The sequence below is a fragment of the Passer domesticus genome, chromosome 4 (assembly GCF_036417665.1).
Source record: "Passer domesticus isolate bPasDom1 chromosome 4, bPasDom1.hap1, whole genome shotgun sequence".
Classification (NCBI taxonomy): domain Eukaryota; kingdom Metazoa; phylum Chordata; class Aves; order Passeriformes; family Passeridae; genus Passer; species Passer domesticus.
In genome coordinates, this window is record NC_087477.1 from 82,386,952 (window position 1) to 82,414,736 (window position 27,785).

The 27,785-nt window shown below is 60.3% G+C and overlaps 1 protein-coding gene across 2 annotated transcripts; it reads right to left on the minus strand.

Moving 5' to 3' along the window:
* Nucleotides 1–191: 191 nt before the first annotated feature.
* Nucleotides 192–15,195, minus strand: IDH3B (isocitrate dehydrogenase (NAD(+)) 3 non-catalytic subunit beta). Of its 2 annotated transcripts, none has more exons than XM_064419147.1 (12): nucleotides 15,119–15,195; nucleotides 14,666–14,746; nucleotides 12,204–12,296; nucleotides 11,076–11,196; nucleotides 10,871–10,931; nucleotides 9,046–9,178; nucleotides 6,926–7,059; nucleotides 5,808–5,910; nucleotides 2,424–2,570; nucleotides 2,243–2,337; nucleotides 2,107–2,167; nucleotides 192–319 (listed from the first exon to the last, which is right to left on the minus strand). In XM_064419147.1, exons 1-12 carry the CDS (start codon nucleotides 15,152–15,154, stop codon nucleotides 239–241), a joined length of 1,146 nt encoding a protein of 381 aa, XP_064275217.1. In that variant the 5' UTR covers nucleotides 15,155–15,195; the 3' UTR covers nucleotides 192–238. The 2 variants fall into 2 exon arrangements, with proteins under 2 accessions (XP_064275217.1, XP_064275216.1); XM_064419146.1 differs by lacking the exon at nucleotides 192–319 and adding an exon at nucleotides 1,318–1,543.
* Nucleotides 15,196–27,785: the final 12,590 nt, after the last annotated feature.

Genomic DNA, 27,785 nt, shown 5'->3' on the forward strand with positions numbered 1-27,785 from the left:
GCTGTGTGGGGCTGTGTCCCCTGTGCAGTGCAGGCCAGGCCCCGCTCGTGGTGCCCAAACCCCAATAAAGGGCTGAGGTCGTTGCTGATCCCTCCTGTCCTGCTCCTGGCAGGGGCTGCCCAGGCTGTCCCCACGGGGGTCACCCTGTCACCAGCAGCCTGCCCGGGCCCAGGGACACCACAGCAGCACGGTCACACCTAAGGCCACTTTATTGGAGTCGCCAGGGGCAGGGCTGAGGTCACTGCACCTCCAGGGCATCTATCACAGCCTGGGTGAAGTCCATGGAGGTGGAGTAGCCCCCCATGTCCGCCGTGCGCACCTGCAAGGAGACGGGAGGTTAGGGGGGCACAGCAGGGACCTGCACACGGGGGGTCCCCCGGGCTGGGCTGGGCTCCCTGGAGCCCCTGCACCCCCACAACTGTCCCCGTGCCTTGGGGACACACAGAGGGGCTGGTGACTGCTCTGCCCCACACGGCTCAGGGAACCCCAAACTCCAGTTCAGGCTCTGGTTCCAGCATTGCCCCCCCAGCTCCGCAGCCCCAGCACCCCAAAAGCTGCCCCGGGTGCCCCCAGGCAGGGCAGGGCAGGAGGGAAGCGTTGGACCCTTTATTAGCAAAGCAGAGTACAGAGCATCACACAATGGCACAGCCCGGGCTGGCACCAGGCCTGGCACCGCGGGCACAGCAGTTACGGGATCGACTCCCAGCTCAGCCCTGCAGCTCCCCAGTTCCCATGGGCTGGGGGGCACAGCGTGCACCCCACACCCTGCCCCAGGTTTGGAGTGTTCCAGGGTCACCCACGCGTGGGGACCCTGTGCCAGCAGCTGCCACGGGGGTGGAGGGTGGGGGACGTCACCCTGGTTATTGCTGAAAGCTGCATGGGATGGGTCCCACGGGAATGGGGGCACAGGGATCCCACAATCACACTGGTCCCATATTTGTGAGGATCCCATGGGAATGGAGGTCCCACGAGAATCCCACACTGCTCCAGCAGTCACAGGGGTCCCGTGGGAATGGGGTTTCCACAGTCTGAGGTCCTGCTTTCACAGGGGTCCCACAAAATCCCACCGGTCCAACAGGCAGAATGACCCCATAGGAATGGGGATCCCAAAGTCACAGGGATCCCATAGGAATGGGGTCCCACAGTCCAAGGTCCTGTTCTCACAGGGATCCAAGAATCCCACTGGTCCCACAGGAATGACAATCCAATAATGGGATGCCATGGGAATGGGGGTTCCAGAGCCATGCTGGGTGGTCCCAATGTCCCTAGGAGCTGCCTATGATTTAGGGGCGCTGCCCCATCCCCCAAAACCACCCAGCACACCCCAAAATCCACACTGGCCGCCTCCTCTGGGGGATGGGGGGGGTAAAGCGTTCCTGGGGGTCCCGGGCCTCCCTGGGGGGCTGGGAGGGGGCTGGGGAGGGGGCCGAGGCGCGGGGGGCTGCCGGGGGTCCTAAGCCCCATAGTTGGGGTGCAGGTTGTCAATGACGGACTTGACGAAGTCGGAGGTGGTGGAGTAACCGCCCAGGTCCCGGGTCCGGACCTGCAAATCCAACACAGGGGGGGAGAAACGGGAAGGAGGCGCTGGTGAACCAGGGAACGGCTGCGACACGGACAGGGACAGGGACAGGACAGCACAGGGACAGCGGGGACCCGGAGCCCTGCCAGGGCCTGGGGTGGGAGCGAGGCTGTGGAACATCCCTGAGAGCCCTGCCAGAACCTGGGGTGGGAGCGGGGCCGTGGAACATCCCTGAGAGCCCTGCCAGGACCTGGGGTGGACATGGGGACGTGGAAAGGTCCCAGAGAGCCCTGCTGAGAACCCAAATAGGGACAAGGCCATGGAGGATCCCCCAGCCCTGCCAAGAGTCCCTCCCTCATGAGCACAGGGGCTGGACACAGCTGTGGGCCTGGGATTGTAGCTGCAGAGAGGAGAGGAGCCAGAATTCCAGACAGAAAGAGAAGAAGAACCAGAATTCCAGCTGGAAAGAGGAGAAGAACCAAGAATTCCAGATAGAAAGAGGAGGAGAACCAGAATTCCAGCTGGGAAGAAGAGAGCAGAGACCGTGACCCAGGCACCACCAGCCCAACCCACCGTCCCACACTCACTTTGCCACCTTTGATCACCTTCTTCACCGCGTCCGAGACCATGTTGGAGTGGTATTCCAGGCTGGAAAAGAGGGGGAGACGGGGGCTCAGCCCCTCAGAAGCCCCCCCAGACCCCCCTTGAGAGCCCAGCACGTACTTGAGGTGCCGCAGCATGTTGGAGGCCGAGAGCAGCATGGCCGTGGGGTTGGCGATGTTCCTGCCCACGGCCTGGGCGAAGGGGTGCCGGGCTCCCTGTGGGACACAGGGCACGGTGCCAGGGCCATCCCAGCCTGCCAGCCTTGGGAATGCCCTGGGATGGCCCTGGCACGCCTCCTCACCAGCTCGAACACGGCGTACTCGGCGCTGTAGCTCTCGCCGGGCACGACGCCCGCGCCGCCCACCAGCCCCGCGGCCAGGTTGTCCACGATGTTCCCGTAGAGGTTGGGCATCACCAGGACGTCAAACTGGTAGGGATTCTGCACCAGCTGGGATGGGATGGGATGGGAGTGGGGCAGTGAGGCCTGCAACAGCTGGGGGGAAGCTCAGCCCCACCCCGGGACAGGGGGCAGAGCCCAGGTGAGTGGGGATGGATGGGGATGGATGAGCTGAGGTGTGGGGATGGATGGATGAGCTCCAGGTGTGGGGATGGATGGATGAGCTCCAGGTGTGGGGATGGATGGATGAGCTCCAGGTGTGGGGATGGATGGATGAGCTCCAGGTGTGGGATGGATGAGCTCCAGGTGTGGGGATGGATGGATGGATGAGCTCCGGGTGTGGGGATGGATGGATGAGCTCCGGGTGTGGGGATGGATGGATGAGCTCCGGGTGTGGGGCTGGATGGATGAGCTCCAGGTGTGGGGATGGATGGATGAGCTCCAGGTGTGGGATGGATGGATGAGCTCCGGGTGTGGGGCTGGATGGATGAGCTCCGGGTGTGGGGCTGGATGGATGAGCTCCAGGTGTGGGGATGGATGGATGAGCTCCAGGTGTGGGATGGATGGATGAGCTCCCAGGTGTGGGGATGGATGGATGAGCTCCAGGTGTGGGATGGATGGATGAGCTCCAGGTGTGGGATGGATGGATGAGCTCCGGGTGTGGGGATGGATGGATGAGCTCCAGGTGTGGGGATGGATGGATGAGCTCCAGGTGTGGGATGGATGAGCTCCGGGTGTGGGGATGGATGGATGAGCTCCAGGTGTGGGGATGGATGGATGAGCTCTGAGGTGTGGGATGGATGGATGAGCTCCGGGTGTGGGGATGGATGGATGAGCTCCAGGTGTGGGATGGATGAGCTCCGGGTGTGGGGATGGATGGATGAGCTCCGGGTGTGGGGATGGATGGATGAGCTCCAGGTGTGGGGATGGATGGATGAGCTCCAGGTGTGGGGATGGATGGATGAGCTCCAGGTGTGGGGATGGATGGATGAGCTCCGGGTGTGGGATGGATGGATGAGCTCCGGGTGTGGGGATGGATGGATGAGCTCCAGGTGTGGGATGGATGAGCTCCGGGTGTGGGGATGGATGGATGAGCTCCAGGTGTGGGGATGGATGGATGAGCTCCAGGTGTGGGGATGGATGGATGAGCTCCAGGTGTGGGGATGGATGGATGAGCTCCAGGTGTGGGATGGATGAGCTCCGGGTGTGGGGATGGATGGATGAGCTCCAGGTGTGGGGATGGATGGATGAGCTCCGGGTGTGGGATGGATGGATGAGCTCCAGGTGTGGGATGGATGGATGAGCTCCCAGGTGTGGGGATGGATGGATGAGCTCCGGGTGTGGGGATGGATGGATGAGCTCCCAGGTTTGGGAATGGATGAGCTCCAGGTGTGGGGATGGATGGATGAGCTCCAGGTGTGGGGATGGATGGATGAGCTCCGGGTGTGGGGATGGATGGATGAGCTCCAGGTGTGGGGATGGATGGATGAGCTCCAGGTGTGGGGATGGATGGATGAGCTCCGGGTGTGGGATGGATGGATGAGCTCCGGGTGTGGGATGGATGGATGAGCTCCAGGTGTGGGGATGGATGGATGAGCTCCAGGTGTGGGGATGGATGGATGAGCTCCAGGTGTGGGGATGGATGGATGAGCTCCAGGTGTGGGATGGATGGATGAGCTCCAGGTGTGGGATGGATGGATGAGCTCCGGGTGTGGGGATGGATGGATGAGCTCCGGGTGTGGGATGGATGGATGAGCTCCGGGTGTGGGGATGGATGGATGAGCTCTGAGGTGTGGGGATGGATGGATGAGCTCCGGGTGTGGGATGGATGGATGAGCTCCGGGTGTGGGGATGGATGGATGAGCTCCGGGTGTGGGGATGGATGGATGAGCTCCCAGGTGTGGGGATGGATGGATGAGCTCCAGGTGTGGGGATGGATGGATGAGCTCCAGGTGTGGGGATGGATGGATGAGCTCCAGGTGTGGGGATGGATGGATGAGCTCCGGGTGTGGGATGGATGGATGAGCTCCGGGTGTGGGATGGATGGATGAGCTCCAGGTGTGGGATGGATGGATGAGCTCCGGGTGTGGGATGGATGGATGAGCTCCGGGTGTGGGGATGGATGGATGAGCTCCCAGGTGTGGGGATGGATGGATGAGCTCCGGGTGTGGGATGGATGGATGAGCTCCAGGTGTGGGGATGGATGGATGGAAGAGCTCCGGGTGTGGGATGGATGGATGAGCTCCAGGTGTGGGGATGGATGGATGAGCTCCCAGGTGTGGGATGGATGGATGAGCTCCAGGTGTGGGATGGATGGATGAGCTCCCAGGTGTGGGGATGGATGGATGAGCTCCGGGTGTGGGATGGATGGATGAGCTCCAGGTGTGGGGATGGATGGATGAGCTCCAGGTGTGGGGATGGATGGATGAGCTCCAGGTGTGGGATGGATGGATGAGCTCCAGGTGTGGGGATGGATGGATGAGCTCCAGGTGTGGGATGGATGGATGAGCTCCAGGTGTGGGATGGATGGATGAGCTCCCAGGTGTGGGGATGGATGGATGAGCTGAGGTGTGGGGATGGATGGATGAGCTCCGGGTGTGGGGATGGATGGATGAGCTCCAGGTGTGGGGATGGATGGATGAGCTCCGGGTGTGGGGATGGATGGATGAGCTCCGGGTGTGGGATGGATGGATGAGCTCCAGGTGTGGGGATGGATGGATGGATGGATGGATGAGCTCCCAGGTGTGGGGATGGATGGATGGATGGATGGATGAGCTCCCAGGTGTGGGGATGGATGGATGAGCTCCGGGTGTGGGGATGGATGGATGAGCTCCCAGGTGTTTCCAACCCAGATCATTCCATGCTTGGCACAGCTGCCTAGGGCAGCACCGATGGGACTGGGGGAGTTTTTAGGGAAATTATTGGGGATATAAAGGGGAATTTTTAGGGACAGAAACACACCCAGCCCCAGTGAGGCTGCAGGAACCCAGGTCCCCAAATTCCCCCCAGCAGCAGCACTGGGATGGTCCCAGAGCCACAGGCTGGGCAAGGCCAGGTGGGACAGGGCTGGGAATGCTGGGAATGTTGGGAATGCTGGGAATGTTGGGAATGCTGGGGGGTCCTGCCTGACACGGGGACAACCCTGGGGCCAGGTGGGCTCGGTGTGCCCAGGCTTGGAGGTTCCAGCTCCTCAAGGGGAGGTTGGGAAGGGACCAGGGACAGGGACAAGGGATGGGGACACACTCAGGGGCGTGGCTGGGGGGCGTGGCCGGGGGGGGCGTGTCTCACCTGCATGCAGCAGTTGTCGATGATCATGGTGTCGAATTTGATCTTGGGGTACAGCTCAGCCACCTCCTTACAGCACTGCAGGAACAGCCCATCCCCCAGCTTCCTGCACAGGGAACACCAGGAAGGGTTGGGGCAAATCCCAAAGGCTGCAGGAGCCAGCAGGAACTGCAGGATCCAGCAGGAATTGGGATCTGTGACACCCTTTGGGCTCCTCGTGCTGCTTTTCCCCCCTCCCTGATGGGAAGGGGATTTGTCCCAGGTGGGAGGTGCAGGAGGAGCTGTCCAGGTGCTCCCATCAATGATTCCAGAGCTTGGGATTCTGCAGGAATGACCCCAAGGCAGCGATCCCACAATCCATGGGGACAGGGATGTGGAGATGCTGCCCAGGGAATATCTGGACACTGATTTATCAATAAATCAGAGGAGCAGCAGCTGCAGGTCAGTGTCTTGCTCACTCCTGCCTGGGAGCAGAGTGAGGGAAAAGCCCCAGGGAAATCCTGATCTCCCTCACTCCAATCCCCTTTGTCCAACCTGGCCTTGGGCAATGCCAGGGATCCAGGGGCAGCCACAGCAAATCTGGGAATTCCAACCCAGCCCCTGCCCACCCTCCCAGCCAGCAATTCCTTGCCAAGATCCCAGCCCAATCTCCCCCTGGCCAGTGGCAGCCATTCCCTGTGTCCTGTCCCTCTGTCCCTTGTCCCCAGTCCCTCTGCAGCTCTCCTGGAGCCCCTGCAGGGACTCTGAGCATTCCCTGGAATTTTCCCTTCTCCAGGGGAACATTCCCAGCTCTCCCAGAGCACAGATGCTCCAGAATCCTGGAATGGTTTGGGTGCAGAGGGACCTTGAAGTTCACTGAATCCATGGGCAAGGACACCTCCCACTGTCCCAGGCTGCTCCAGCCTGGCCTTGGGCACTGCCAGGGACCCAGGGCCAGCCCCAGCTGCTCTGGGAATCCCATCCCAGCCAGGAACTCCCTCCCAAGACCCCACCCCCATCTCAATTACTCCACTTTGAAGCCCTTCCCCCCTCTCCTGCCAGCCCAGGTCCCTCCCAGGAGTCCTGGGTCCCCGGCAGGTCCCAGAGGTCCCGCGGTGACCAGGGGTGACAGTGTCACTCACATGATGTTGGCCTTGTGCACAGCTGTGACCTTGGCCCGGCCCTTCTTGGTGGCGTAGTCGAAGGCGAACTTGGCGATGCGCTGGGACTTGGCCCTGGTGATGATCTTCAGGCACTCGATCACCCCCTTGGCACTCTGGGGGCACAGCGGGTCACAGCCTGCCACGGCCACCCGCCCGCCCCACACCGGCACTGTCCTGCCCTGCCTCTGCCATCATTTATTTATTTATTTATTATTTACTTATTTATTTATTTATTTACTATTATTATTATCATCATTATTATCATTATTAATATTATTATTACTATTATTATTATCATTATCATCACTATTATTACTATCATCATTATCATTATTATAATTATTATTAGCATTATTATAATTATTATTGTCGTCGTCATCATTATTATCATTATTATCATCATCATTATTATTACTATTATTAATCTCCCCTCTCCTTATTAACATATTTATTATTACTACTATAATTATTACTACCATTATCATCAGTTATTACTAGTCACCACATTTATTATGTGTTACATGTATTATTATCTCTATTATTCTTACACGTATTTATATTCATTATTAATTATTATCATCATGATTTTTTCAATCACATATTTATCATGAAAATTTTGTTCCAATTACTATATATTTTTATTATCACAATTTTTTCAATTATTAAACTGTTCTCATCATCATAATTTTGTTTCAATTATTGAATTGTTCTAATCATCATCATAATTTTCTTTCAATTACTGACTTGTTCTAATCATCATCATTTTCTTTCAATTATTAAATTTTTCTAATCATCACCACTTTGTTTCAATTGTTGAACTGTTATCATCATCATCATCTTTATTTTGATTCAATTACTGCATTGTTCTCATCATAATTTTGTTTCAGTTATTGCATTGTTCTCATCATCATGATTTGTTTCAATTATTGAATTTTTTTAATAAACATCACCATTTTGTTTCAATTACTGCACTGTTCTCATCATAATTTTGTTTCATTTATTGCATTGTTCTCATAATTTCGTTTCAGTTATTGCATTGTTCTCATCATCACTTTGTTTCAGTTACTGATTTTTTTTAGTCACCATCACCATTTTGTTTCAATCATTAATTTGCCCCAGTCTCAGCCCAGGTTTGCCCTTCTGTCCAGCTCTCCTCCCCACTGGTGTCTCCATCCTGGCCAGGGTTCACCCAGGACAATCCCTGTGCCACTGTCCCTTTGCCAGGCACTGCCCCCTGCAGCCACCCCATTCCTCACCGGGGCTGGGTGTGCTCCTATCCCAAAATATTCCCTAATTCCCCTGCTCCAGGCAGGTCCTGAGTGTGCTGAGCAGGGAATCAGGGAATGGGGTGGGCTGGAGAGACCTTGGAGCTCATCCCATCCCAGCCAGGGACAGCTCCCACTGCCCCAGGTGGATCCAAATCCATCCAGCCTGGCCTTGGGCACTGCCAGAGATCCAGGGATTCTCTGGGAATTCCAGCCCAGCCCCTGCCCACCCTCCCAGCCAGCAATTCCTTGCCAAGATCCCAGCCCAATCTGCCCTTGGCCAGTGGCAGCCATTCCCTGTGTCCTGTCCCTCTGTCCCTTGTCCCCAGTCCCTCTGCAGCTCTCCTGGAGCCCCTGCAGGGACTCTGAGCATTCCCTGGAATTTTCCCTAGTCCAGGAGAACATTGCTCTCCCAGAGAAAAAGAGCTCCAGAATCCTGGAATGGTTTGAGTTGGAAAAGACTTAAATCCCATCCATTCCCACCCCATCCATGGCAGGGACACCTCTCCTAGCCCAGGTGGATTCCAGCCTGGCCTTGGACACTTCCAAGCATCCAGGGCCAGCCACAACAAATCTGGGAACTCCATCCCAGCCAGCAATTCCTTGCCAAGCTCCCATCCCAATCTCCCCTTTCCCAGTGGAGCCATTCCCTGTGTCCTGTCCCTCCAGCCCTTGTCTGCTATTTTTACAATCCCTGATCCCTCTCCCTAAATTCCAACCACTCCTTTTTCGCTTTTTCTCCATTTTCCCCCCTTTCTCCCTTGGCAGCTCTCCTGAGCCCCCCAGGCCCCGGGGGTCCCCGGAGCTGTCCCCTGGCAGTGGCAGCTGTCCCACCTCGTGCTCCAGGGAGCTGTACTCGCCCTCGGTCTGCTCCCGGATGATCACCAGGTCCAGGTTGTTGTGCCGGGTCTGGTAGCCCGGGAGGCTCTTCACGTGCACCACGTTGGCAAACAGGTCCAGCTTCCTCCTGGGGACAGGGACACGCGGCTGCTCGGGGGCCACCCTGTCCCCTCTGGGCGTGGGGACACCCCCAGGGACAGCTCCTGCCAGCGATGGTCCCTCGGGAATTTTCCTTCCCAATAACTCATTCATTATTGATTAATGGATTTTTCCCCAGTGACTGTCCCCTCCAAATCCCAGGGGACACTCCCAATAACCCACTAATTATTAATTAATGGGGATTGCCCAGTGATGAGTTCTGGGATCGACTCCACCATCTCCAGAATTGCCAGGCAAGAAGGATCAGTCAAAAAGAGCAGCTCCAGGCTATGGAGTTTTGCCATTCAATGACTCATTAATAAATAATTAGCGGATTTTTCCCCAGTGACTGTCCCCTCCAAATCCCAGGGGACACAGCTTCCCTCTGCAGGACCCCAGGGTGAGCAGGGACAGCTCCTGGCCAGGGATGGTCCCCTGGGAATTCTGCTTCCCAATAACTCATTAATTATTAATTAACAGGGTTTTCCCAGTGATGAGTTCTGGGGGCCATCCCACCATTTCCAGAACTTCCATGGAAGCAGGATCAGTCAGCAGGGGCAGCTCCAGACCACAGAGTTTTGCCTCCCAATAACCCATTAATTATTAATTAATGGATTTTTTCCCTGTGACTGTCCCCAGCAAGTCAGGGGACACAGCTGGGTCACCCCCTCTGCAGGACCCCAGGGTGAACAGGGACAGCTCCTGCCAGGGATGGTCCCTCGGGAATTTTCCTTCCCAATAACTCATTAATTAATAATTAATGGAGTTAGCAGTGAGGAATTCTGGGATCCACCCCACCACCTCCAGAACTTCCAGGGAAAAAGGATGAGTCAACAGGGACAGCTCCAGGCTATGGAGTTTTGCCTCTCAATAATTCATTAATAAATAATTAGCGGATTTCTTCCCAGTGACAGCTCTTGGCCAGGGATGGTTCCTCAGGAATTCTGCTTCCCAATAACTCATTAATTATTAATTAACGGGGTTTTCCCAGTGATGAGTTCTGGGATCCACCCCACCACCTCCAGAACTTCCAGGGAGGAAGGATGAGTCAACAGGGACAGCTCCAGACCACAGAGTTTTGACTCCAAATAGCTCATTAATTAATAATGACATTAATAAAAACATTAATTAATGTTTTCCTCCCCAGTGACTGTCCCCTGCAAGTCCCAGGGGACACAGCTTCCCTCTGCAGGACCCCAGGGTCAGCAGGGACATATTCTGGCCATGGATGGTCCCTCAGGAGTTTTTCCTCCCAATAACTCTTTAATGATTAATTAATGGATTTTTTCCCAGTGACTGTCCCCTCCAAATCCCAGGGGACACTCCCAATAACTCATTAATTATTAATTAATGGGGATTTCCCAGTGATGAGTTCTGGGATCGACTCCACCATCTTCAGAATTGCCAGGGAAGAAGGATCAGTCAAAAAGAGCAGCTCCAGGCTATGGAGTTTTGCCTCCTAATAACTCATCTAATTAATGATCTAACTAATTAATAATTAGCGGATTTTTTCCCTGTGACTGTCCCCTGCAAGTCCCAGGGGACTCAGCTGGGTCACCCCCTCTGCAGGACCCCTCAGGGTCCCACTGAGGGTTTTGTTTCCCAGCCCCCACAGAATCCCTCAGCCTTCTCCTCTCCCCCAGAACTCATTAATGACTAATTAACTAACTAAGCCCCTCACCTGAGCCTCATGTCATAGGACGCCAGGTCTCCCTTGTACTCCATGGGCGTGTGGATCTTCCCTGCAGGACACGGGGGAATGGTCACGGAGTGCCACAGAGCCTCCCCTGGCACAGCGAGGGGCCAGCGCTGCCTGGGGACAGGGAGGGGACAGGGAGGGGACAGGGAGGGGACAGGGACGGGGACAGGGAGGGGACAGGGCTCACCAATGAGGGCCACCTTGCTCTCCTTCATGGAGTCCACCACCCGGTCCAGCTTCTCCTCGGACGCCGTGTTCTGCACCTCGCTCAGGTGGTGCTCGTCGAAGATCACGGGGACATTGCCAGCCTGGGACGGGGACAGGGCCACCCAGGGTCACCTCGGGGACACCTCGGGGGGACACGGAGCCCTGGGCCAGCCGTGCTCAGGGACAGGAGGGAGCTGGCATCACCTCAGTGGCACTGATGGAGCCACGGGGTGTTTCCCTTGGGAAAAGCCTCTGAGGTGCCCCCAGCACTGCCACGGCCACCCCCCGGGATGTCCCCAAGTGTCACATCCACGGGGCTGGTAAATCCCTCCAGGGATGGGGATTCTCCTTCGGGAGCCATTTTTAGAAGGAATTTTCCCAATATCCCAAATTATCCCCAGTCCAATTATCCCAATATCCCAAATCCCTCCAGGAATGGGGACACACCCTCTGCCCGTGGGCAGCACCACTGGGGACAGAGGGCACAGGGACATGCAGGGACATGCAGGGACACTCAGGGACACTCAGGAACATGCAGGGACATTTAGGGATGTTCAGGGACACACAGGGACGGGCAGGGACATGCAGGAACACACAGGGACATTTAGGGACATTTAGGGACACTCAGGGACATGCAGGAACATTTAGGGACACTCAGGGACACTTGGGGACATTTAAGGACACTTAGGGACACTCAGGGACATGCAGAGATACTCAGGAACACTCAGGGACACTCAAGGACATGCAGAGATACTCAGGGACACTCAGGGACATTTAGGGACACTTAGGGACACTCAGGGACAAGCAGGGGCACACAGCAACACTTAGGGACACTCAGTGACAGGCAGGGACACACAGGGACATTTAGGGACACTCAGGGACATACAGAGACATCAGGGACATTCAGGGATGCTCAGGGACATACAGAGACATCAGGGACATTCAGGGATGCTCAGGGACAGGCAGGAACACACAGCGACACTTAAGGACACTCAGGGACATTTAGGGACACTCAGGGACACCCAGGGACAGTAAGTGACACACAGGGACACTCAAGGACACTTAGGGCCACTCGGGGCCAGCTGCTGCTGCTGTCCCCTGGCCGTACCTTGAAGACCTCCTTGACAGCGTGCATCAGCTCCGGGCCCACGCCGTCCCCCGGCAGCATTGTCACCTGGAATGTCCCCTCAGCCCTGTGGGACTGCGGAGGCACGGGGGGGTCACCCCAAACCAGCCCCAAACGGGGCCACAGGGACCTGGGGGACCCGGGCCACGTCACACCCACAGGGACAGGGAATGTTCAGGCTGGGAAAGCCCTGCAGTGCCAAGGCCACCACTGGGCACTGTCCCCAAGTGCCACATCCAGGGGGCTGGGAAACCCCCCAGGGTGTCCCCAAGTGTCACATGCACGGGGCTGGGAAATCCCCCAGGGATGGGGACTCCACAGCTGAGTGGGGCTTGATAACCTTCCCAGGAGTAAAATCCCCAAAATGTCCCCCCAGGGGACCCCTGGGGACACCCAGCCCTCTCCTGGCACAGCCGTGTCCCTTTGTCCCTGTCCCCTGAGCCCCCTTTCCTGCAGGCTGAGCCCCCTCCCCAAATCCCCCTTCCCTGGACCCCTCCAGCCCCTGTGAGCCCTGTCCCCAGGGCCCAAAGGCAGCCCAGGACAGAGCTGTCCCTGTCCCTGTCACCTCAGGGTGACACCAGCCCTGAGCACAGCCCACACCACGGGGACACCTTGTCCTGCCCAGGCCTCCAGAAACAACCTGTGCCTGTGCCCCAGCTCCCAGCACAGCCCGTGCTCCTAAATCCCCTCCCTGCTCCTGCCCTCAGGAACTCCTGGAATTCTGGACAGCCATTTCAGCAGGAATCTCCCAATATCCACCCAAATCTCTCCAGGGATGGAGACTCCCTCCTTTTTCCAAGAGGAATTTCCTCAGTATCCAATTTTCCCCAATATCCCAGCACAGCCTGGTGTTCCTAAATCCCCTCACTCCTGCTCCCTGCCGCAAGGAACTCCTGGAATTTTGAACAGCCATTTTTAGCAGGAATTTCCCAATATCCCACCCAAATCTCTCCAGGGATGGAGATTCCCACATCTCTTTCCAGGAGGAATTTCTCCAATTTTCCAGCACAGCACAATTTCCCATGTTCCTAAATCCCCTCATTCCTTCTCCCTGCCCTCGGGGTCCCATGGGATTCTGGACAATCATTTTTAGCAGGAATTTCCCTAATAATCCACCCAAATCCAGGGATGAGGACTCCACATTTCTCTTTCCAGGAGGAATTTCCCCAGTATCCAACCCCATATCCCAGCACAGCCTGGTGTTCCTAAATCCCCTCACTCCTGCTCCCTGCCCTCAGGAACTCTTGGAATTTTGGACAATCATTTTTAGCAGGAATTTTCCCAAGATCCCACCCAAATCTCTCCAGGGATGGGGACTCTACCCTACTCTTTCCAGGAGGAATTTCCCCAATTTCCCAGGACAGCCTGCTGCTCCTAAATCCCTTCATTCTTTCTCCCTGCCCTCAGGAATTTTGGACAATCATTTTTAGCAGGAACTTCCCTAATAATCCACCCAAATCCAGGGATGAGTACCCCCCATTTCTCTTTCCAGGAGGAATTTCCCCAGTATCCAACCCCATATCCCAGCACATCCTGGTGTTCCTAAACCCCCTCACTCCCTCTCCCTGCCCTCAGGATCCCCTGGAATTCTGGACATCCATTTTTAAAAGGAATCTCCCAATACTCCACCCAAATCTCTCCAAAGAAGAGGTCTCCACATTTCTTCTTCCATGAGGAATTTTCCCAATATCCCAGCACAGCCTGGTGTTCCTAAATCCCATCATCCCTGCTCTCAGGATCCCCTGGAATGTTGGACAATCATTTTTAGCAGGAATTTCCCTAATAATCCACCCAAATCCAGGGATGAGGACTCCCCATTTCTCTTTCCAGGAGGAATTTCCCCAGTATCCAATTTTCCTCAATTTCCCAGCACAGCCCGGTGTTCCCAAACCCCCTCACTCCCTCTCCCTGCCCTCGGGATCCCCTGGAATTTTGCCAAGCCCCATTTTCGTGGCCCAGACCACAGGAGAATCTCGCTGGGCTGTCCCTGCCCTCCCAACCCAGCCCAGGGGATGCCCTGGCAGCAGTGCCAGGAGCAGGGAAACTCCACACCCGGTGGGAAGGGGGAAGGGAGGAGGGAAGGAAAGCTGAGAGTGACAAACAGGGAGCTTTAAATAAGCTGGAATCAAATGGCCAGGGCAGGAAAGTGAAATGCCAGAGGCAGGGCTGAGGGAAGGGCAGCGCCTCAAGGTCACCCTCGGGGCTCAGCCCTTCCCTCAGCCACATCTCCCATGGAATCGGGGAATTCCCTGGCTGGGAAAAGCCCCAGGGGTGTCAAACTGAGGGGTGCCAAACCCCAGGGGTGTCAAACCGAGGGGTGTCAAACTGAGGGGTGTCACACCTCCCCAGTATCCCACCCGCCCCTCCCCTTCCCCGCTCTCCCCTCAGGGAGTTGGGGGGTCGGAAGCTCCCCCCGAGCCTCCTTTGCCCCCCAGCCCGCTCACCTTGGCCTGGGCTTGCTGCAGCAGGGCGGCCGAGGTGCCCAGCCCCCGCCATGCCCCGAGGCTCTGGGCGCGCAGGAGCCCCTGCGGGAGCCGCGGGTCAGAGAGCCCCTCGGGGCTGCCCCCCGCCCCCAAACCTGCCCGGCCCGAAAACGTCACCCCCACAACCCGGCCTGAACCCCCCCAAAAGGAACCCACCCGGCCTTCAGCTCCCGCTCTGCCCCAGACCGACCGCCCAGCCCCCTCACGGAGCCCCCAGCCCCCTCACGGAGCCCCCAGCCCTCAGTGACCCCTCACGGAGCCCCCAGCCCTCAGTGACCCCTCACAGAACGATGAGGTCAGACCCCGTCTGACCCCCCCGCCCCTGCCCCGCCGCCCCTAGCCCGACTCCCCCCGCTGCAGAGCGGTGTCCCCGCTCGTTGTGCCCTCCCCGCCCGTGTCCCGTGTCCCGCTCACCGCCGCCGCCGCCCGGCCCGCGCCCAGCGCCGCCATCTCTGCGCGCCCACAATGCCCCGCGGCGCGGGAGCGCGCGTGACCAAAGGGGCGGGGCCTCGCCGGGCCGGCGGCGCCCCCTGCCGGACGAGCCGGAGAGCGCGGGGACGGGACCCCCCAAAATGTGCCCTGGGACCCCCCAGTGACCCCAAAATGTGCCCTGGGACCCCCCAGTGACCCCAAAATGTGCCCTGGGACCCCCCCACAATGTCCCCCTAGGAGCCCCCCAGTGTAACCCTGGGACCCCCCAGTGTCCCCACAATGTCCCCCCCAGTGTCCCCTGGGACCCTGCAGTGTCCCCACAATGTCCCCAGGGACCCCCCAGTGTCCCACTGGGACCCCCTCAATGTCCCCCCAAGCACTCCCCAATACACCCCAAGGACCTCCCTCAATGTCCCCTCAGGGACTCCCCAATGTCCCCCCTGGAACCTCCTCAATGTCCCCCCAGTGCCCCTCACAATGTCCCCCCAAGGACCCCCCCAATGTCCCCCTGGGATCCCATTGGGACCCTCACAATGTCCCCCCAGGGACCCCCACAACGTTCCCCCCCAATGTCCTCCCAAGGACACCCTCCAATGCCCCCCAGTGTCCCCACAATGTCCCCCAGTGTCCCCCCTGGGACACTCCCAATGTCCCCCCTGTGTCACCCCCAGAGTTCCCCACACCCCTGCCCCCAGTGTCCCCCAGGTGACCCTTGGGGACAGCCGGTGCCCTCCCCCCCAGACGCCGGCACCGCTCCTGACCCCCGCGGTGTCCCCAGCTGTCCCCCCCGCCGTCCCGGTGTCCCTAAGGTGACACAGGACACGGAGCTCGGCTCTTTATTGCACACGCAGGGAGGGGACAGCCCTGTCCCCAGCGCTGCCACCTCTGCCACCATCCAGCAGGGACAGGGCCGGGAGCAGCTTCCAGAGCACAGGGACACCCGGGGGCTGGGGGGGTCCTGGGGTGTCCTGGGGGTGACACTGGGAGTGACACTGGGGTGTCCTGGGGGTGACACTGGGGTGTCCCTGGGTGTCCCCAGAGTGTCCCTGGGGGTGTCCATGGGGTGTCCATGGAGTGTCTCTGGGTGTCCCCAGAGTGCCCCTGGGGGTGTCCCTGCGATGTCCTGGGGATGTCCCTGGGGGTGTCCTGGGGGTGACACTGGGGATGTCCCTGGGGATGTCCCTGGCAGTGTCCCTGTGGTGTCCTGGGGATGTCCCTGGTGGTGTCCCTGCAGTGTCCCTGGCAGTGTCCCTGTGGTGTCCCTGGGGCATCCCTGGGGGTGTCCCTGGAGTGTCCCTGGTCGTGTCCTGGGGATGTCCCTGGAGGTGTCCCCAGAGTGTCCTTGGGGGTGTCCCTGCAGTGTCCACGGGGTGTCTTGGGGTGTCCTGGTGGTATCCCTGTGGTGTCCTGGTCATGTCCTGGGGATGTCCCTGGGGGTGTCCATGGGGTGTCCCTGCGGTGTCCTGGAAATGTCCATGGGGATGTCCCTGGCAGTGTCCCTGGGCTGTCCCTGGGGATGTCCCTGGAAGTGTCCCTGGGCTGTCCCTGTGGTGTCCCTGCAGTGTCCCTGTGGTGTCCCTGCGGTGTCCCTGGCAGTGTCCATGTGGTGTCCCAGGTGTCCCAGGTGTCCCGGTGTCACTTTTTGAGGAGCTGTGCCCGTGCCCGGCCCAGCCGCTCGGCCAGGGCGCCGTCGGTGCCGGGGCAGCACCGGGCCAGCACCAGGCTCATCTCGGCCTCGCTGCGCCGCTCCATGGCCGCCTCGGCCGCCTGCTCCAGGTCCCTGGAGCCGCGAGGGGACAGCGTCAGGGGACAGCACGGGGACACGGGCCACCCCGCTCCTCATCGCTGTCCCACCGGCTCCCGGTGGCCCCAAAGCCCCACACGGTGTCACCCCCAAGTCCCCGCTGCTGCCACACAGGGAGTCCCACTGTGGGTTTCCACATCCCGGTGTCCCCATGAAGGCCCCTGGATGTCCCCTGATGGTCCCCAGGATGTCCCCACGAGGGTCCCCAGGATGTCCCCATGAGGGTCCCCCGTGATGTCCCCACGAGAGTTCCCTGGATGTCCCCTCCTGAGGGTCCTTGGGATGTCCTGCAAAGATCCCCAGGATGGCCCCATGAGGATCCCCTGGACCTCCCCGAGTGTCCCCAGGATGTCACCCCCCGAGGGTCCCCGGCATGTCTCCTCAAGGGTCCCATGGATGTCCCCCCTGAGTATCCCTGGGATGTCCCCATGAGGCTCCCCTGGATGTCTCCTGATGGTCCCCAGGATGTCCCCACAGGGTCCCCTCGATGTCCCCGGAGTGTCCCCTGGATGTCCCCCCTGAGGGTCCCCTGGATGTCCCCCCTGAGTATCCCTGGGATGTCCCCTGAGGGTCCCCTGGATGTCCCCTGATGGTCCCAAGGATGTCCCCATGAGGGTTCCCTGGATGTCCCTCCCAAGGGTCCCCAGGATGTCCCCTGAGGGTGCCTGGGATGTCTCCTTGAGGGTCCCCTGGATGTTCCCCCAAGGGTCCCTGGGATGTCCTCCCTGAGCATCCTCTGGATGCCCCCAAGAGGGTCCCCTGGATGTCCCCTGAGAGCTCCCCAGATGTCCCCTGGATGTCCCCCCGAGGAGCCCCTGGCTGTCCCCTCCTGTGTGTCCCTGGCTGTCCCCTGCGTGTCCCTGGCTGTCCTCTCCTGAGTGTCCCCTGCCTGTCCCCTGCGTGTCCCCTGGCTGTCCCTTCCTGCGTGTCCCTGGCTGTCCCCTGCGTGTCCCCTGGCTGTCCCCTGCGTGTCCCTGGCTGTCCCCTGCGTGTCCCCTGGCTGTCCCCTGCATGTCCCCTGGCTGTCCCCTCCTGAGTGTCCCTGGCTGTCCCCTGCGTGTCCCCTGGCTGTCCCCTCCTGCGTGTCCCTGGCTGTCCCCTGCGTGTCCCTGGCTGTCCCCTGGCTGTCCCCTGGCTGTCCCCTGTGTGTCCCTGGCTGTCCCCACGCACCCCACGAGGACGAAGGCCTTGACGCGCTGCTCGGGCGGCACGCGGGGGCGCGTATTTCTTGGCCTCGTAGCGGTTGTGGTGCTTCACCGCCACCTCCACGAAGGGCTGGGGAGGAGGAGGAGGGAGGTGAGGAAGGGCAGGGGAGGTGAGGAAGGGCAGGGAGAGGGGAGGAAGAGCAGGGAGAGGGGAGGAAGAGCAGGGGAGGTGAGGAAGAGCAGGGGAGGTGAGGAAGAGCGGGGAGAGGTGGGGAGAGGAGGATGGAGGGGCTGGAGAGGGGAGGAAGAGGATGGAAAGAGATGAAGAGGGGAGGAAGAGGATGGAAGAGCTCAAGAGGGGTGGAAGGGGACGGGAGAACTGGAAGGGGAGGAAGATGATGGGAAGGAAGGGATGGGACCTCTGGAGAAGGAGGAAGATGATGGGAGGGTTGGAGAGGGGAAGAAAAGGGAGAGAAGGGAAGGGAAGGGAAGGGAAGGGAAGGGAAGGGAAGGGAAGGGAAGGGAAGGGAAGGGAAGGGAAGGGAAGGGAAGGGAAGGGAAGGGAAGGGAAGGGAAGGGAAGGGAAGGGAAGGGAAGGGAAGGGAAGGGAAGGGAAGGGAAGGAAGGGGAAGGGAAGGGAAGGGAAGGGAAGGAAGGGAAGGGAAGGGAAGGGAAGGGAAGGGAAGGGAAGGAAGGGAAGGGAGGGAGGAAGATGCTGGGAGCACACGAGGGGTGACTGAGGCAGCCCAAGCTCTCACCAGGTACCCAATGGGTGACTTCTTGCTCTTGGAGAACTTCTCCATCTCCTCCCAGTCCCCGCGGGTGGCCAGGGCGTTGATCTTCAGCCACCAGTACCTGGGCACAGGGGCAGGGGGCTCAGGGCTGTCCCTGGAGCCCCCCCCCCCCCCCCAGGGCCCGTGCCCACCTCTTGTCAGGGATCCTGAAGTCCCGGTAGAGCTGCTCGGGCGCGCTTGTGGTGCCCGTCCAGGATGAGGGTGGCCACGGTGTCGTGCAGGGACAGGTCCAGGTAGGGCTTGTCCAGCTCCCTCCTGCAGGTGCCGCTGCAGCCGCAGCAGCTTGATCTGCTCCTCCGTGGCCTGGGACACGGGGGACAGCTGTGGGGTCCCTGGCCCAGCCTCCATGTCCCCTGTCCCAGCCTTGTGGTGGCTGTCCCAGCCCTGAGGTCCCTGTCCCAGCCTCAAGGTCCCCAGCCCAGCCTCAAGGTCCCTGTCCCAGCCCTGAGGTCCCTGGCCCAGCCTCAATGTCCCCTGTTCCAGCTCTGGGGTCCCTGTCCCAACCTTGGGGTCCCTGTCCCAGTTCCAGGGTCTCCATCCCAGCTTTGGGGTCTGTGTACCAGCCCTCAGGTCCCTGATCCACCCTTGGTGTCCCCAGCCCAGCCTCAGGGTCCCTGTCCCAGCCTTGTGGTGGTTGTCCCAGCCCTGAGGTCCATTCCCAACCTCAATGTCCCCAGCCCCAGCCTCAATGTCCCCTGTCCCAGCTCTGGGGTCCCTGTCCCAACCTTGGGATCCCTGTCCCAGTTCCAGGGTCTCCATCCCAGCTTTGGGGTCCCTGTCCCAGGCCCAGGGTCCCCATCCCAGCTGTGTCCCAGCCCTGCCCCATCCCTGATGTCCCTGTCCCAGCCCCACTGTCCCCATTCCAGCCATGCCCCTGGACAGCCAGGCACTCCCCAGGGCAGGCAAGGTGAGTTTGTCCCTGGTGTCCCCCTGTCCCCGGTGGCACCTGGGCACTGTCACCTTGCAGCGAAGTCGTTCTTGGCCTTGTAGAACTCGTCCAGGGCGTTCTGCAGGGCGGCCACGCGGCCCTCGATCCGCTGGGGGTGGCACAGGGGTGGCACGGGGATGGCATGGACACAGGGACATGGCACGGGCACGGGGACATGGCACGGGGATGGGGACGTGGCACGGGGACGGGGACATGGCACTGGGGACGGGGACATGGCACGGGCACGGGGACATGGCACGGGGATGGGGACATGGCACGGGGATGGGGACATGGCACAGAATGGCACAGACATGGGGACACGGCACACACACGGGGACATGGCATGGACACAGGGACATGGGCACGGACATGGGGACACGGCACGGACATGGCATGGACATGGGGACATGGCATGGGCATGGCATGGGCATGGGGACATGGCACGGGCATGGCACAGGCATGGGGACATGGCATGGATATGGCACGGACATGGCATGGGCATGGGGACATGACATGGACACGGGGACATGGCACGGACACGGGGGACATGGCACAGACATGGCACAGACATGGCACGGACACGGGGACACGGCACAGACATGGCACAGACATGGCACAGACATGGCACAGGGACAGAGCACGGACACGTCATTCCCTGCGTGGATCCCTGGGATAGACCCTGACCCCCCGGGCAGCATCCCAAACCTGGCACACGTGGCATGGGACGGGCACGGTCCCCCACAGCCCTGGGTGCAAACTGGCAAGTGCCCATTCCCACACCCCAGAGCCCCATTCCCCCATCCCAAATCCCAGAACTCCCCTCTCAAATCCCCAAACCCCAAACCCCAGACCCCAAACCCCAGTGCTGACCTTCTGGCAGTAGCCCCCCAGCACATGCAGGTTGCCCAGCTCCTGGTAACCCCTAAGCCCCCCCAAAACCCCACATTCCCACATCCAGACCCCCATTCCCCCATCCCAAATCCCAGAATTCCCAGTTCTATCCCAAATCCCAAACCCCAGACCCCACACCCTGCTGACCTTCTGGCAGTAGCCCCCCAGCACGTGCAGGTTGCCCAGCTCCTGGTGGTTGTCGTCCTGGTTGTACAAATCCTTCAGCGTCTCCCGCTCCTGGTGCCGGCAGAACTGGGGGGGACGGGAGTTTGGGGTCACCCTTGGGGTCAGGGGGACACCCAGGGGACATCTTTGGGGTCAGGGGGACATCTTTGGGGTCAAGGGACATCTTCGGGGTCAGGGAGACACCCTGAGGTCAAGGGGACACATTTGGGGTCAAGGGACATCTTGGGGTCAAGGGATGTCTTTGGGGTCAAGGCACATCTTTGGGGTCAAGGGGACACCCAGGGGGTCAGGGGGACATCTTTGGGGTCAAGGGGACATCTTCGGGGTCAGGAAGACATCCTGAGGTCAAGGGGACACATTTGGGGTCAAGGGACATCTTTAAGGTCAGCCCGACACCCTGGGGTTAAGGGGACATCTTTGGGGTCAAGGGAACACATTTGGGGTCAAGGGGACACATTTGGGGTCAAGGGACATCTTTGGGGTCAAGGGATGTCTTTGGGGTCAAGGCACATCTTTGGGGTCAAGGGGACACCCTGGGGTCATGGGACATCTTCGGGGTCAAGGGGACATCTTTAAGATCAGGGGGACACCCTGGGGTCAAGGGGGACACATTTGGGGTCAAGGGACATCTTTGGGATCAAGGGACATCTTTGAGGTCAAGGGACGTCTTTGGGGTCAGAGGGTTTTGGGAAGTCACTGCCCCCAAAGCCCCTCAAGGTTTTTTGGGGGTGCTCAGAGGGTTTTGGGGGGTTTCAGGGAATTTTTGGGGTGGTTCAGGGGGTTTTGGGGGGGGTTCAAGGGGTTTTTGGAGGGGTCAAAGGGTTTTTGGGGGGTTCAGGGGGTTTTGGGGGGTTTAGAGGGCTTTTTTTTTAGAGGGGGTCCGTGGCTTTCACCTGGTGGTACAGGCTGTGGTGTCAGGGGGTTTTTGGGGTGCTCAAGGTGTTTTGGGGTCACTCAGGGGTTTTTTGGGGTGCTCAGGGGGTTTTGGGGCACTCACCTGGTGGTACAGGCTGTGCTCTCAGGGTGGTTTTGGGGTCACTCAGCTGTTTTGGGGTTTTAGGGGCGCTCACCTGGCGGTACAGGCTGTGCTCTCAGGGTGGTTTTGGGGTCACTCAGGGGTTTAGGGGCGCTCACCTGGCGGTACAGGCTGTGCTCTCAGGGTGGTTTTGGGGTCACTCAGGGGTTTTGGGGTTTTTGGGGCGCTCACCTGGCGGTACAGGCTGTGCTCTCAGGGTGGTTTTGGGGTCACTCAGGGGTTTTGGGGTTTTAGGGGCACTCACCTGGCGGTACGGGCTGTGCTCTCAGGGTGCTTTTGGGGTCACTCAGGGGTTTTTGGGGTCACTCAGGGTTTTAGGGGCGCTCACCTGGCGGTACAGGCTGTGCTCTCAGGGTGGTTTTGGGGTCACTCAGGCTGTTTTGGGGTTTTAGGGGCGCTCACCTGGCGGTACAGGCTGTGCTCTCATGGTGGTTTTGGGGTCACTCAGGGGTTTTTGGGGTCACTCAGGGGTTTTGGGGTCACTCAGGGGTTTTGAGGTTTGGGGTCACTCAGGGGTTTTGAGGTTTTTGGGGCGCTCACCTGGCGGTACAGGCTCAGGGCCACGGGCTGGTTCTGCAGGGTCATGAAGAAGGAGCCGCGGTTGAGCTCGTTCTTGAGGTGCAGCACCACCGTGTACACTGTGGGGACAGGGGACACGGGGAGGGGACAGGGGGACACAGGGGTTGGGGACAGAAGGGCTTTGTGTGGGGTTTTTTCCTGCACCTCCCAATCCCCTCTGTGCCCCCCGATCCTCCACGTGCTCCCCAAGGCCACAAAACGCTCCTAAAAGGCTCTTCCAGACCCCAAAACATTCCCAAGGGTCTCCCCAAAGACCCCAAAATGGTCCCAAAGGATTCATCCAGACACCAAAACATCTCCCAGACCCCAAAATGATCCCAAGCAACTTCCCTAGACCCTATAACTCTCCCAAGGCACTTTCCCCAACCCAAAACATTCCCACAGGCCTAACCCAGACCCCAAAATATTCCCAAGAGGTTCCTCCAGATCCCCAAATGTTCCCAAGGGACTCCCCAAAGACCCCAAGATGTGCCAAGGTGCTCTCCCCGGACCCTACAATGTTCCTAAAGGGCCACTCCCCAGACCCCAAAAATGGTCCCAAGGGATTCATCCAGACACCAAAACATTCCCAAACTCTCCCAGAACCCAAAATGATCCCAAGGGACTCCTCAAAGACCCCAAAATGGTCCCAAGGTGCTCTCCCAGACCCCAAAATGGTCCCAAGGGATTCATCCAGACCCCAAAATATTCCCAGGAGGCTCCTCCTGATCCCAAAACACTCCAAGGGGCTCCCCCAGACACTATTACTTTCCCAAGGGGCTCCCCCAGACCCCAAAACGGTCCCAAGAGGCTGTCCCAGACCCCAAAAGCCCCCCCAGACCCCAATATGCCCCCAAAAGGCCCCCCCAGACCCCAATACACCCCCAAAAGGCCCCCCCAGACCCCAAAACGGTCCCAAAAGGCCCCCCCAGACCCCAATACGCCCCCAAAAAGGCCCCCCCCAGACGCCAAAACGGTCCCAAGAGGCTGTCCCAGACCCCAAAAGGCCCCCCCAGACCCCAATACGCCCCCAAAAGGCCCCCCCAGACCCAAAAACGGTCCCAAGAGGCTATCCACAGACCCCAAAAGGCCCCCCCAGACCCCAATACGCCCCCAAAAGCCCCCCCAGACCCCAAAAGCCCCCCCCCAGACCCCAAAAGGCCCCCCCAGGGCTCCCCTGCCCCTCACCCAGGTCGGTTGTCCCCGCTCTCGATGGCTTTGCCCAGGGCCAGCTTGCTCCGTTTCATCTTCAGCAGCAGCGGCACCTGCTCCCCGCTCCGGGGGCTCGTACTCCAGCAGCTGGGCAGGGCACGGCCGTGTCACCCGGGGGTGGCAGTGCCAGCCCGCGTCCCCTCCCCGGGCCACCAGCCCACCTTGATGGCCAGCTCGGCGCGGCGGCGCAGTCGTAGGCGCGCGTGGCGATGTCCGAGTAGGAGATGCCCGCCGTGTCCCCCAGCTTCTGGTTGATGGCCTGGGCCACCTCCTCGTCCGACTTGTCCTTCTGCTGCACCTGCGGGGACACCGAGGGGCGTCCCCAGGTGTCCCCGGGGCGGGGCGGGGGTGCCCCCCGTGTGTGCCCTCACCTTGTAGCAGGCCCAGTGTGCCAGGATGCGGCTGACGCCCTGCATCTCCGGCAGGCGCAGGAACTCGCAGATGCGGAGTGGCCAGCGGGTACAGGCGGCGCAGCACCAGCCTGGGGACACAGGGACAGGGACTTCAGGGGACAGGGGGACACCAGGGGGTCAGGGGACACCAGGGGGGACACGGAGGGGGCAGGGGGACACAGGGACAGGGACATCAGGGCACAGGGGACACCAGGGGGACACAGAGGGGGCAGGGGGACACAGGACAGGGACATCAGGGCACAGGGGACACCAGGGGGTCAGGGGGACACATTGGGGGACAGGGGACACAGAGGGGTCAGGGGAAACGAGGGGTTTAGGGGATATGGAGGGGACAGGGGACACCAGAGGGACACAGGGGGACAGGGGGCACGGGGGGACAGGGGACACAGAGGGGTCAGGGGAAACGAGGGGTTTAGGGGATATGGAGGGGACAGGGGACACCAGGGGGACACAGGGGGACAGGGGGCACCGGCGGGGGACAGGGGACACAGAGGGGTCAGGGGGATACAGGGGTTCAGGGTGAAACCAGGGGTGTCAGGGGATATGGAGGGGACACCAGAGGGACACAGAGAGGTCATGAGGGATATGGCAGGAAAGGGGACACAGGGGGAAAGGGGGCACACGGGGGGACAGGGGACACAGAGGGGCCAGGGGGATACAGGGGTTCAGAGGACATGAAGGGGCCAGGGGACACCAGGGGGACATGGAGGGGGCAGAGGGACACAGGGACAGGGACTTCAGGGGACAGGGGACACCAGGGGGTCAGGGGACACCAGGGGGACACGGAGGGGGCAGGGGGACACAGGGACAGGGACATCAGGGCACAGGGGACACCAGGGGGACACAGAGGGGGCAGGGGGACACAGGGACAGGGACATCAGGGCACAGGGGACACCAGGGGGGTCAGGGGGGACACATTGGGGGACAGGGGACACAGAGGGGTCAGGGGAAACGAGGGGTTTAGGGGATATGGAGGGGACAGGGGACACCAGGGGGACACAGGGGGACAGGGGACACCAGGTGGGACAGGGGACACAGAGGGGTCAGGGGGATACAGGGGTTCAGAGGACATGAAGGGGCCAGGGGACACCAGGGGGGACATGGAGGGGGCAGAGGGGACACAGGGACAGGGACATCAGGGGGCACAGGGGACACCAGGGGGTCAGGGGACACCAGGGGGACACGGAGGGGTCAGGGGGACACAGGGACAGGGACTTCAGGGCACAGGAGACACCCAGGGGGGTCAGGGGGACACATTGGGGGACAGGGGGACACAGAGGGGTCAGGGGAAACGAGGGGTTTAGGGGATATGGAGGGGACAGGGGACACCAGGGGGGACACAGGGGGACAGGGGGCACCGGGGGGACAGGGGACACGGAGGGGTCAGGAGGATACAGGGGTTCAGCGGGGAAACCAGGGGTGTCAGGGGATATGGAGGGGACACCAGAGGGACACAGAGAGGTCATGGGGATATGGGGGGGACAGGGGACACAGGGGGACAGGGGACACCAGGTGGGACAGGGGACACGGAGGGGTCGGGGGGATACAGGGGTTCAGAGGACATGAAGGGGACAGGGGACACCAGGGGGACATGGAGGGGTCAGGGGGGACACAGGGACAGGGACTTCAGGGCACAGGCCGACACCAGGGGGATATGGAGGGGACACCAGGGGGACACAGGGAGGGGTCAGAAGGATATGGGGGGAAAGGGGACACAGGGGGACAGGGGACACCAGGGGGACATTGAGGGGTCAGGGGATATGGCGAGGAAAGGGGACACAGGGGGGAAAGGGGACACGGAGGGGGGGCAGGGGACACCAGGGGGACACGGAGGGGTTAGGGAGATATGGGGGGACAGGGGACACAGTGGGGACAGGGGACACCAGGTGGGACAGGGGACACGGAGGGGTCGGGGGATACAGGGGTTCAGAGGACATGAAGGGGACAGGGGACACCAGGGGGACACGGAGGGGTCAGGGGGATATGGGGGGGAAAGGGGACACAGGGGGGACAGGGGACATGGGGGGGGACAGAGAGACACATGAAGGGCCAAGAGGACACATTGGGGGTCAGGGGGATACGGGGCTACAGGGAACACCAGGGGGACAGGGACACCAGGGGGGGACAGGGGACACCAGGGGAATCAGGGGGACACACTGGGGGCCAGGGGACGCCTAGAGGGGACAGCAGGACACATGAGGGGTCAAACGGACGTGTTGGGGATCAGGGGACATGGAGGGGTCAGGGGACACGGAGGGGATGGGGAATTTGGGATGGGGAAGGAGGGATGAAGATTGAGGGATGGGGAATGTGGGATGGGGAATTTGGGATTGGGAATGTGGGATGGAGGATTTGGGATGAGGACTGAGAGATGGGGAATGTGGGATGGGAAATGTGGGATGGAGAATGTGGAATAGGGAATCTGGGGATGGGGAGCATTGGGATGGGGAATTTGGGATGGGGAATGAGGGATGGATGGGATTTATAGGGGTCCACAAGTGCTTGGAGTTGCTCAGCCCCTGGATACGGGAATGGATGGGAGCTGCGGGATGGAGAAAGTGGGATGGGGAATTCAGGATAGGGGATTGAAAGATGGGAACCTTGGAATGGGGAATGTGGGATGAGGATTTTGGGATATACAATACGAGATGAGGACATTAGGATGGACACTGTGGCACAGGGAATTTGGGATGGGAAGCACGGGAAGGCTCGGGATGCTCCCGGGGCTGTGGGGCTCTCACCTGTCCCGCCAGCAGCACCTCGATGGTGAGCTGCTTGTATCTGTAGGGACAGTCAAGGCACATTTTGGGATCACAGGTGCCCCGGGAAGGGCCCTGACCCCACTGCAGGCAGGAGGATACTGGGTGAAGGTGAGCGGGATCCCGATCTGGTAGTCCCGGATGGCGTTGAGGACCCGCAGGTCCTGGCACATGTCGCACGAACCCCCTCCGGGGGGGAACTTATCCAGGAAACACTTCCCAAAGGAAGCTGCCTGTGGGATCAGGGAGGGAAATCAGGGAAAATCCTTCAGCTTCATCCTCCCTCTGCTGCTGCTGCTGCTGCTCACCCTCAGCAGGGATTTCTGGGTGTCGGGCTCGTGCTCGTAGCCCGCGGCCTCGATGCACTGGCCCACGGCCTCGGGGAGCAGCTGCTGCTCCCGGGATCTCCCGCAGGTACTCGTCGGCCTTCTGGCTCTCCTTCTGCAGGGAAAAGGGGAATGGGAAGCCCTGGCACACAGATCCCTTGGGATCCCAGCCCAGTGGGGCTCTCTGGGAAGGGGATGTACCCTCGTACTCCTTCTGTGCCTCCAGCAGCAGAGCGCCCGGAGCCATGGAGGCGATGCGGAAAATCTCCTGGCTGGCCTCTGCGGGGATGGGGACAGAACGGGGATCAGGGGCTGCTCCAGCCCGGGGCTGGCACCTGATCCCACTGCCAGGAGCTGGCAGCACCCCACAGCACAGGATTGTGGAATGGGCTGGCTGGGAAGGGACCTTAAATCCCACCCCATCCATGACACCTCCTGCTACCCCAGGTGGATCCAACCCCGAAGTCCAGCCTGGCCTTGGGCACTGCCAGGGATCCAGGGATTCTCTGGGAATTCCAGCCCAGCCCCTGCCCACCCTCCCAGCCAGCAATTCCTTGCCAAGATCCCAGCCCAATCTCCCCTTGGCCAGTGGCAGCC

Coding starts and splice junctions, on each gene's coding strand:
- IDH3B (XM_064419146.1), bottom strand. CDS start 15,154: ATGGCGGCGCTGGGCGCGGGCCGGGCGGCGGCGGCG. Junction 12,297..14,665: donor TGCAGCAAGCCCAGGCCAAG/GTGAGCGGGCTG, acceptor GTGCCTCCGCAG/TCCCACAGGGCTGAGGGGAC. Junction 10,932..11,075: donor GAGCAAGGTGGCCCTCATTG/GTGAGCCCTGTC, acceptor CGTGTCCTGCAG/GGAAGATCCACACGCCCATG.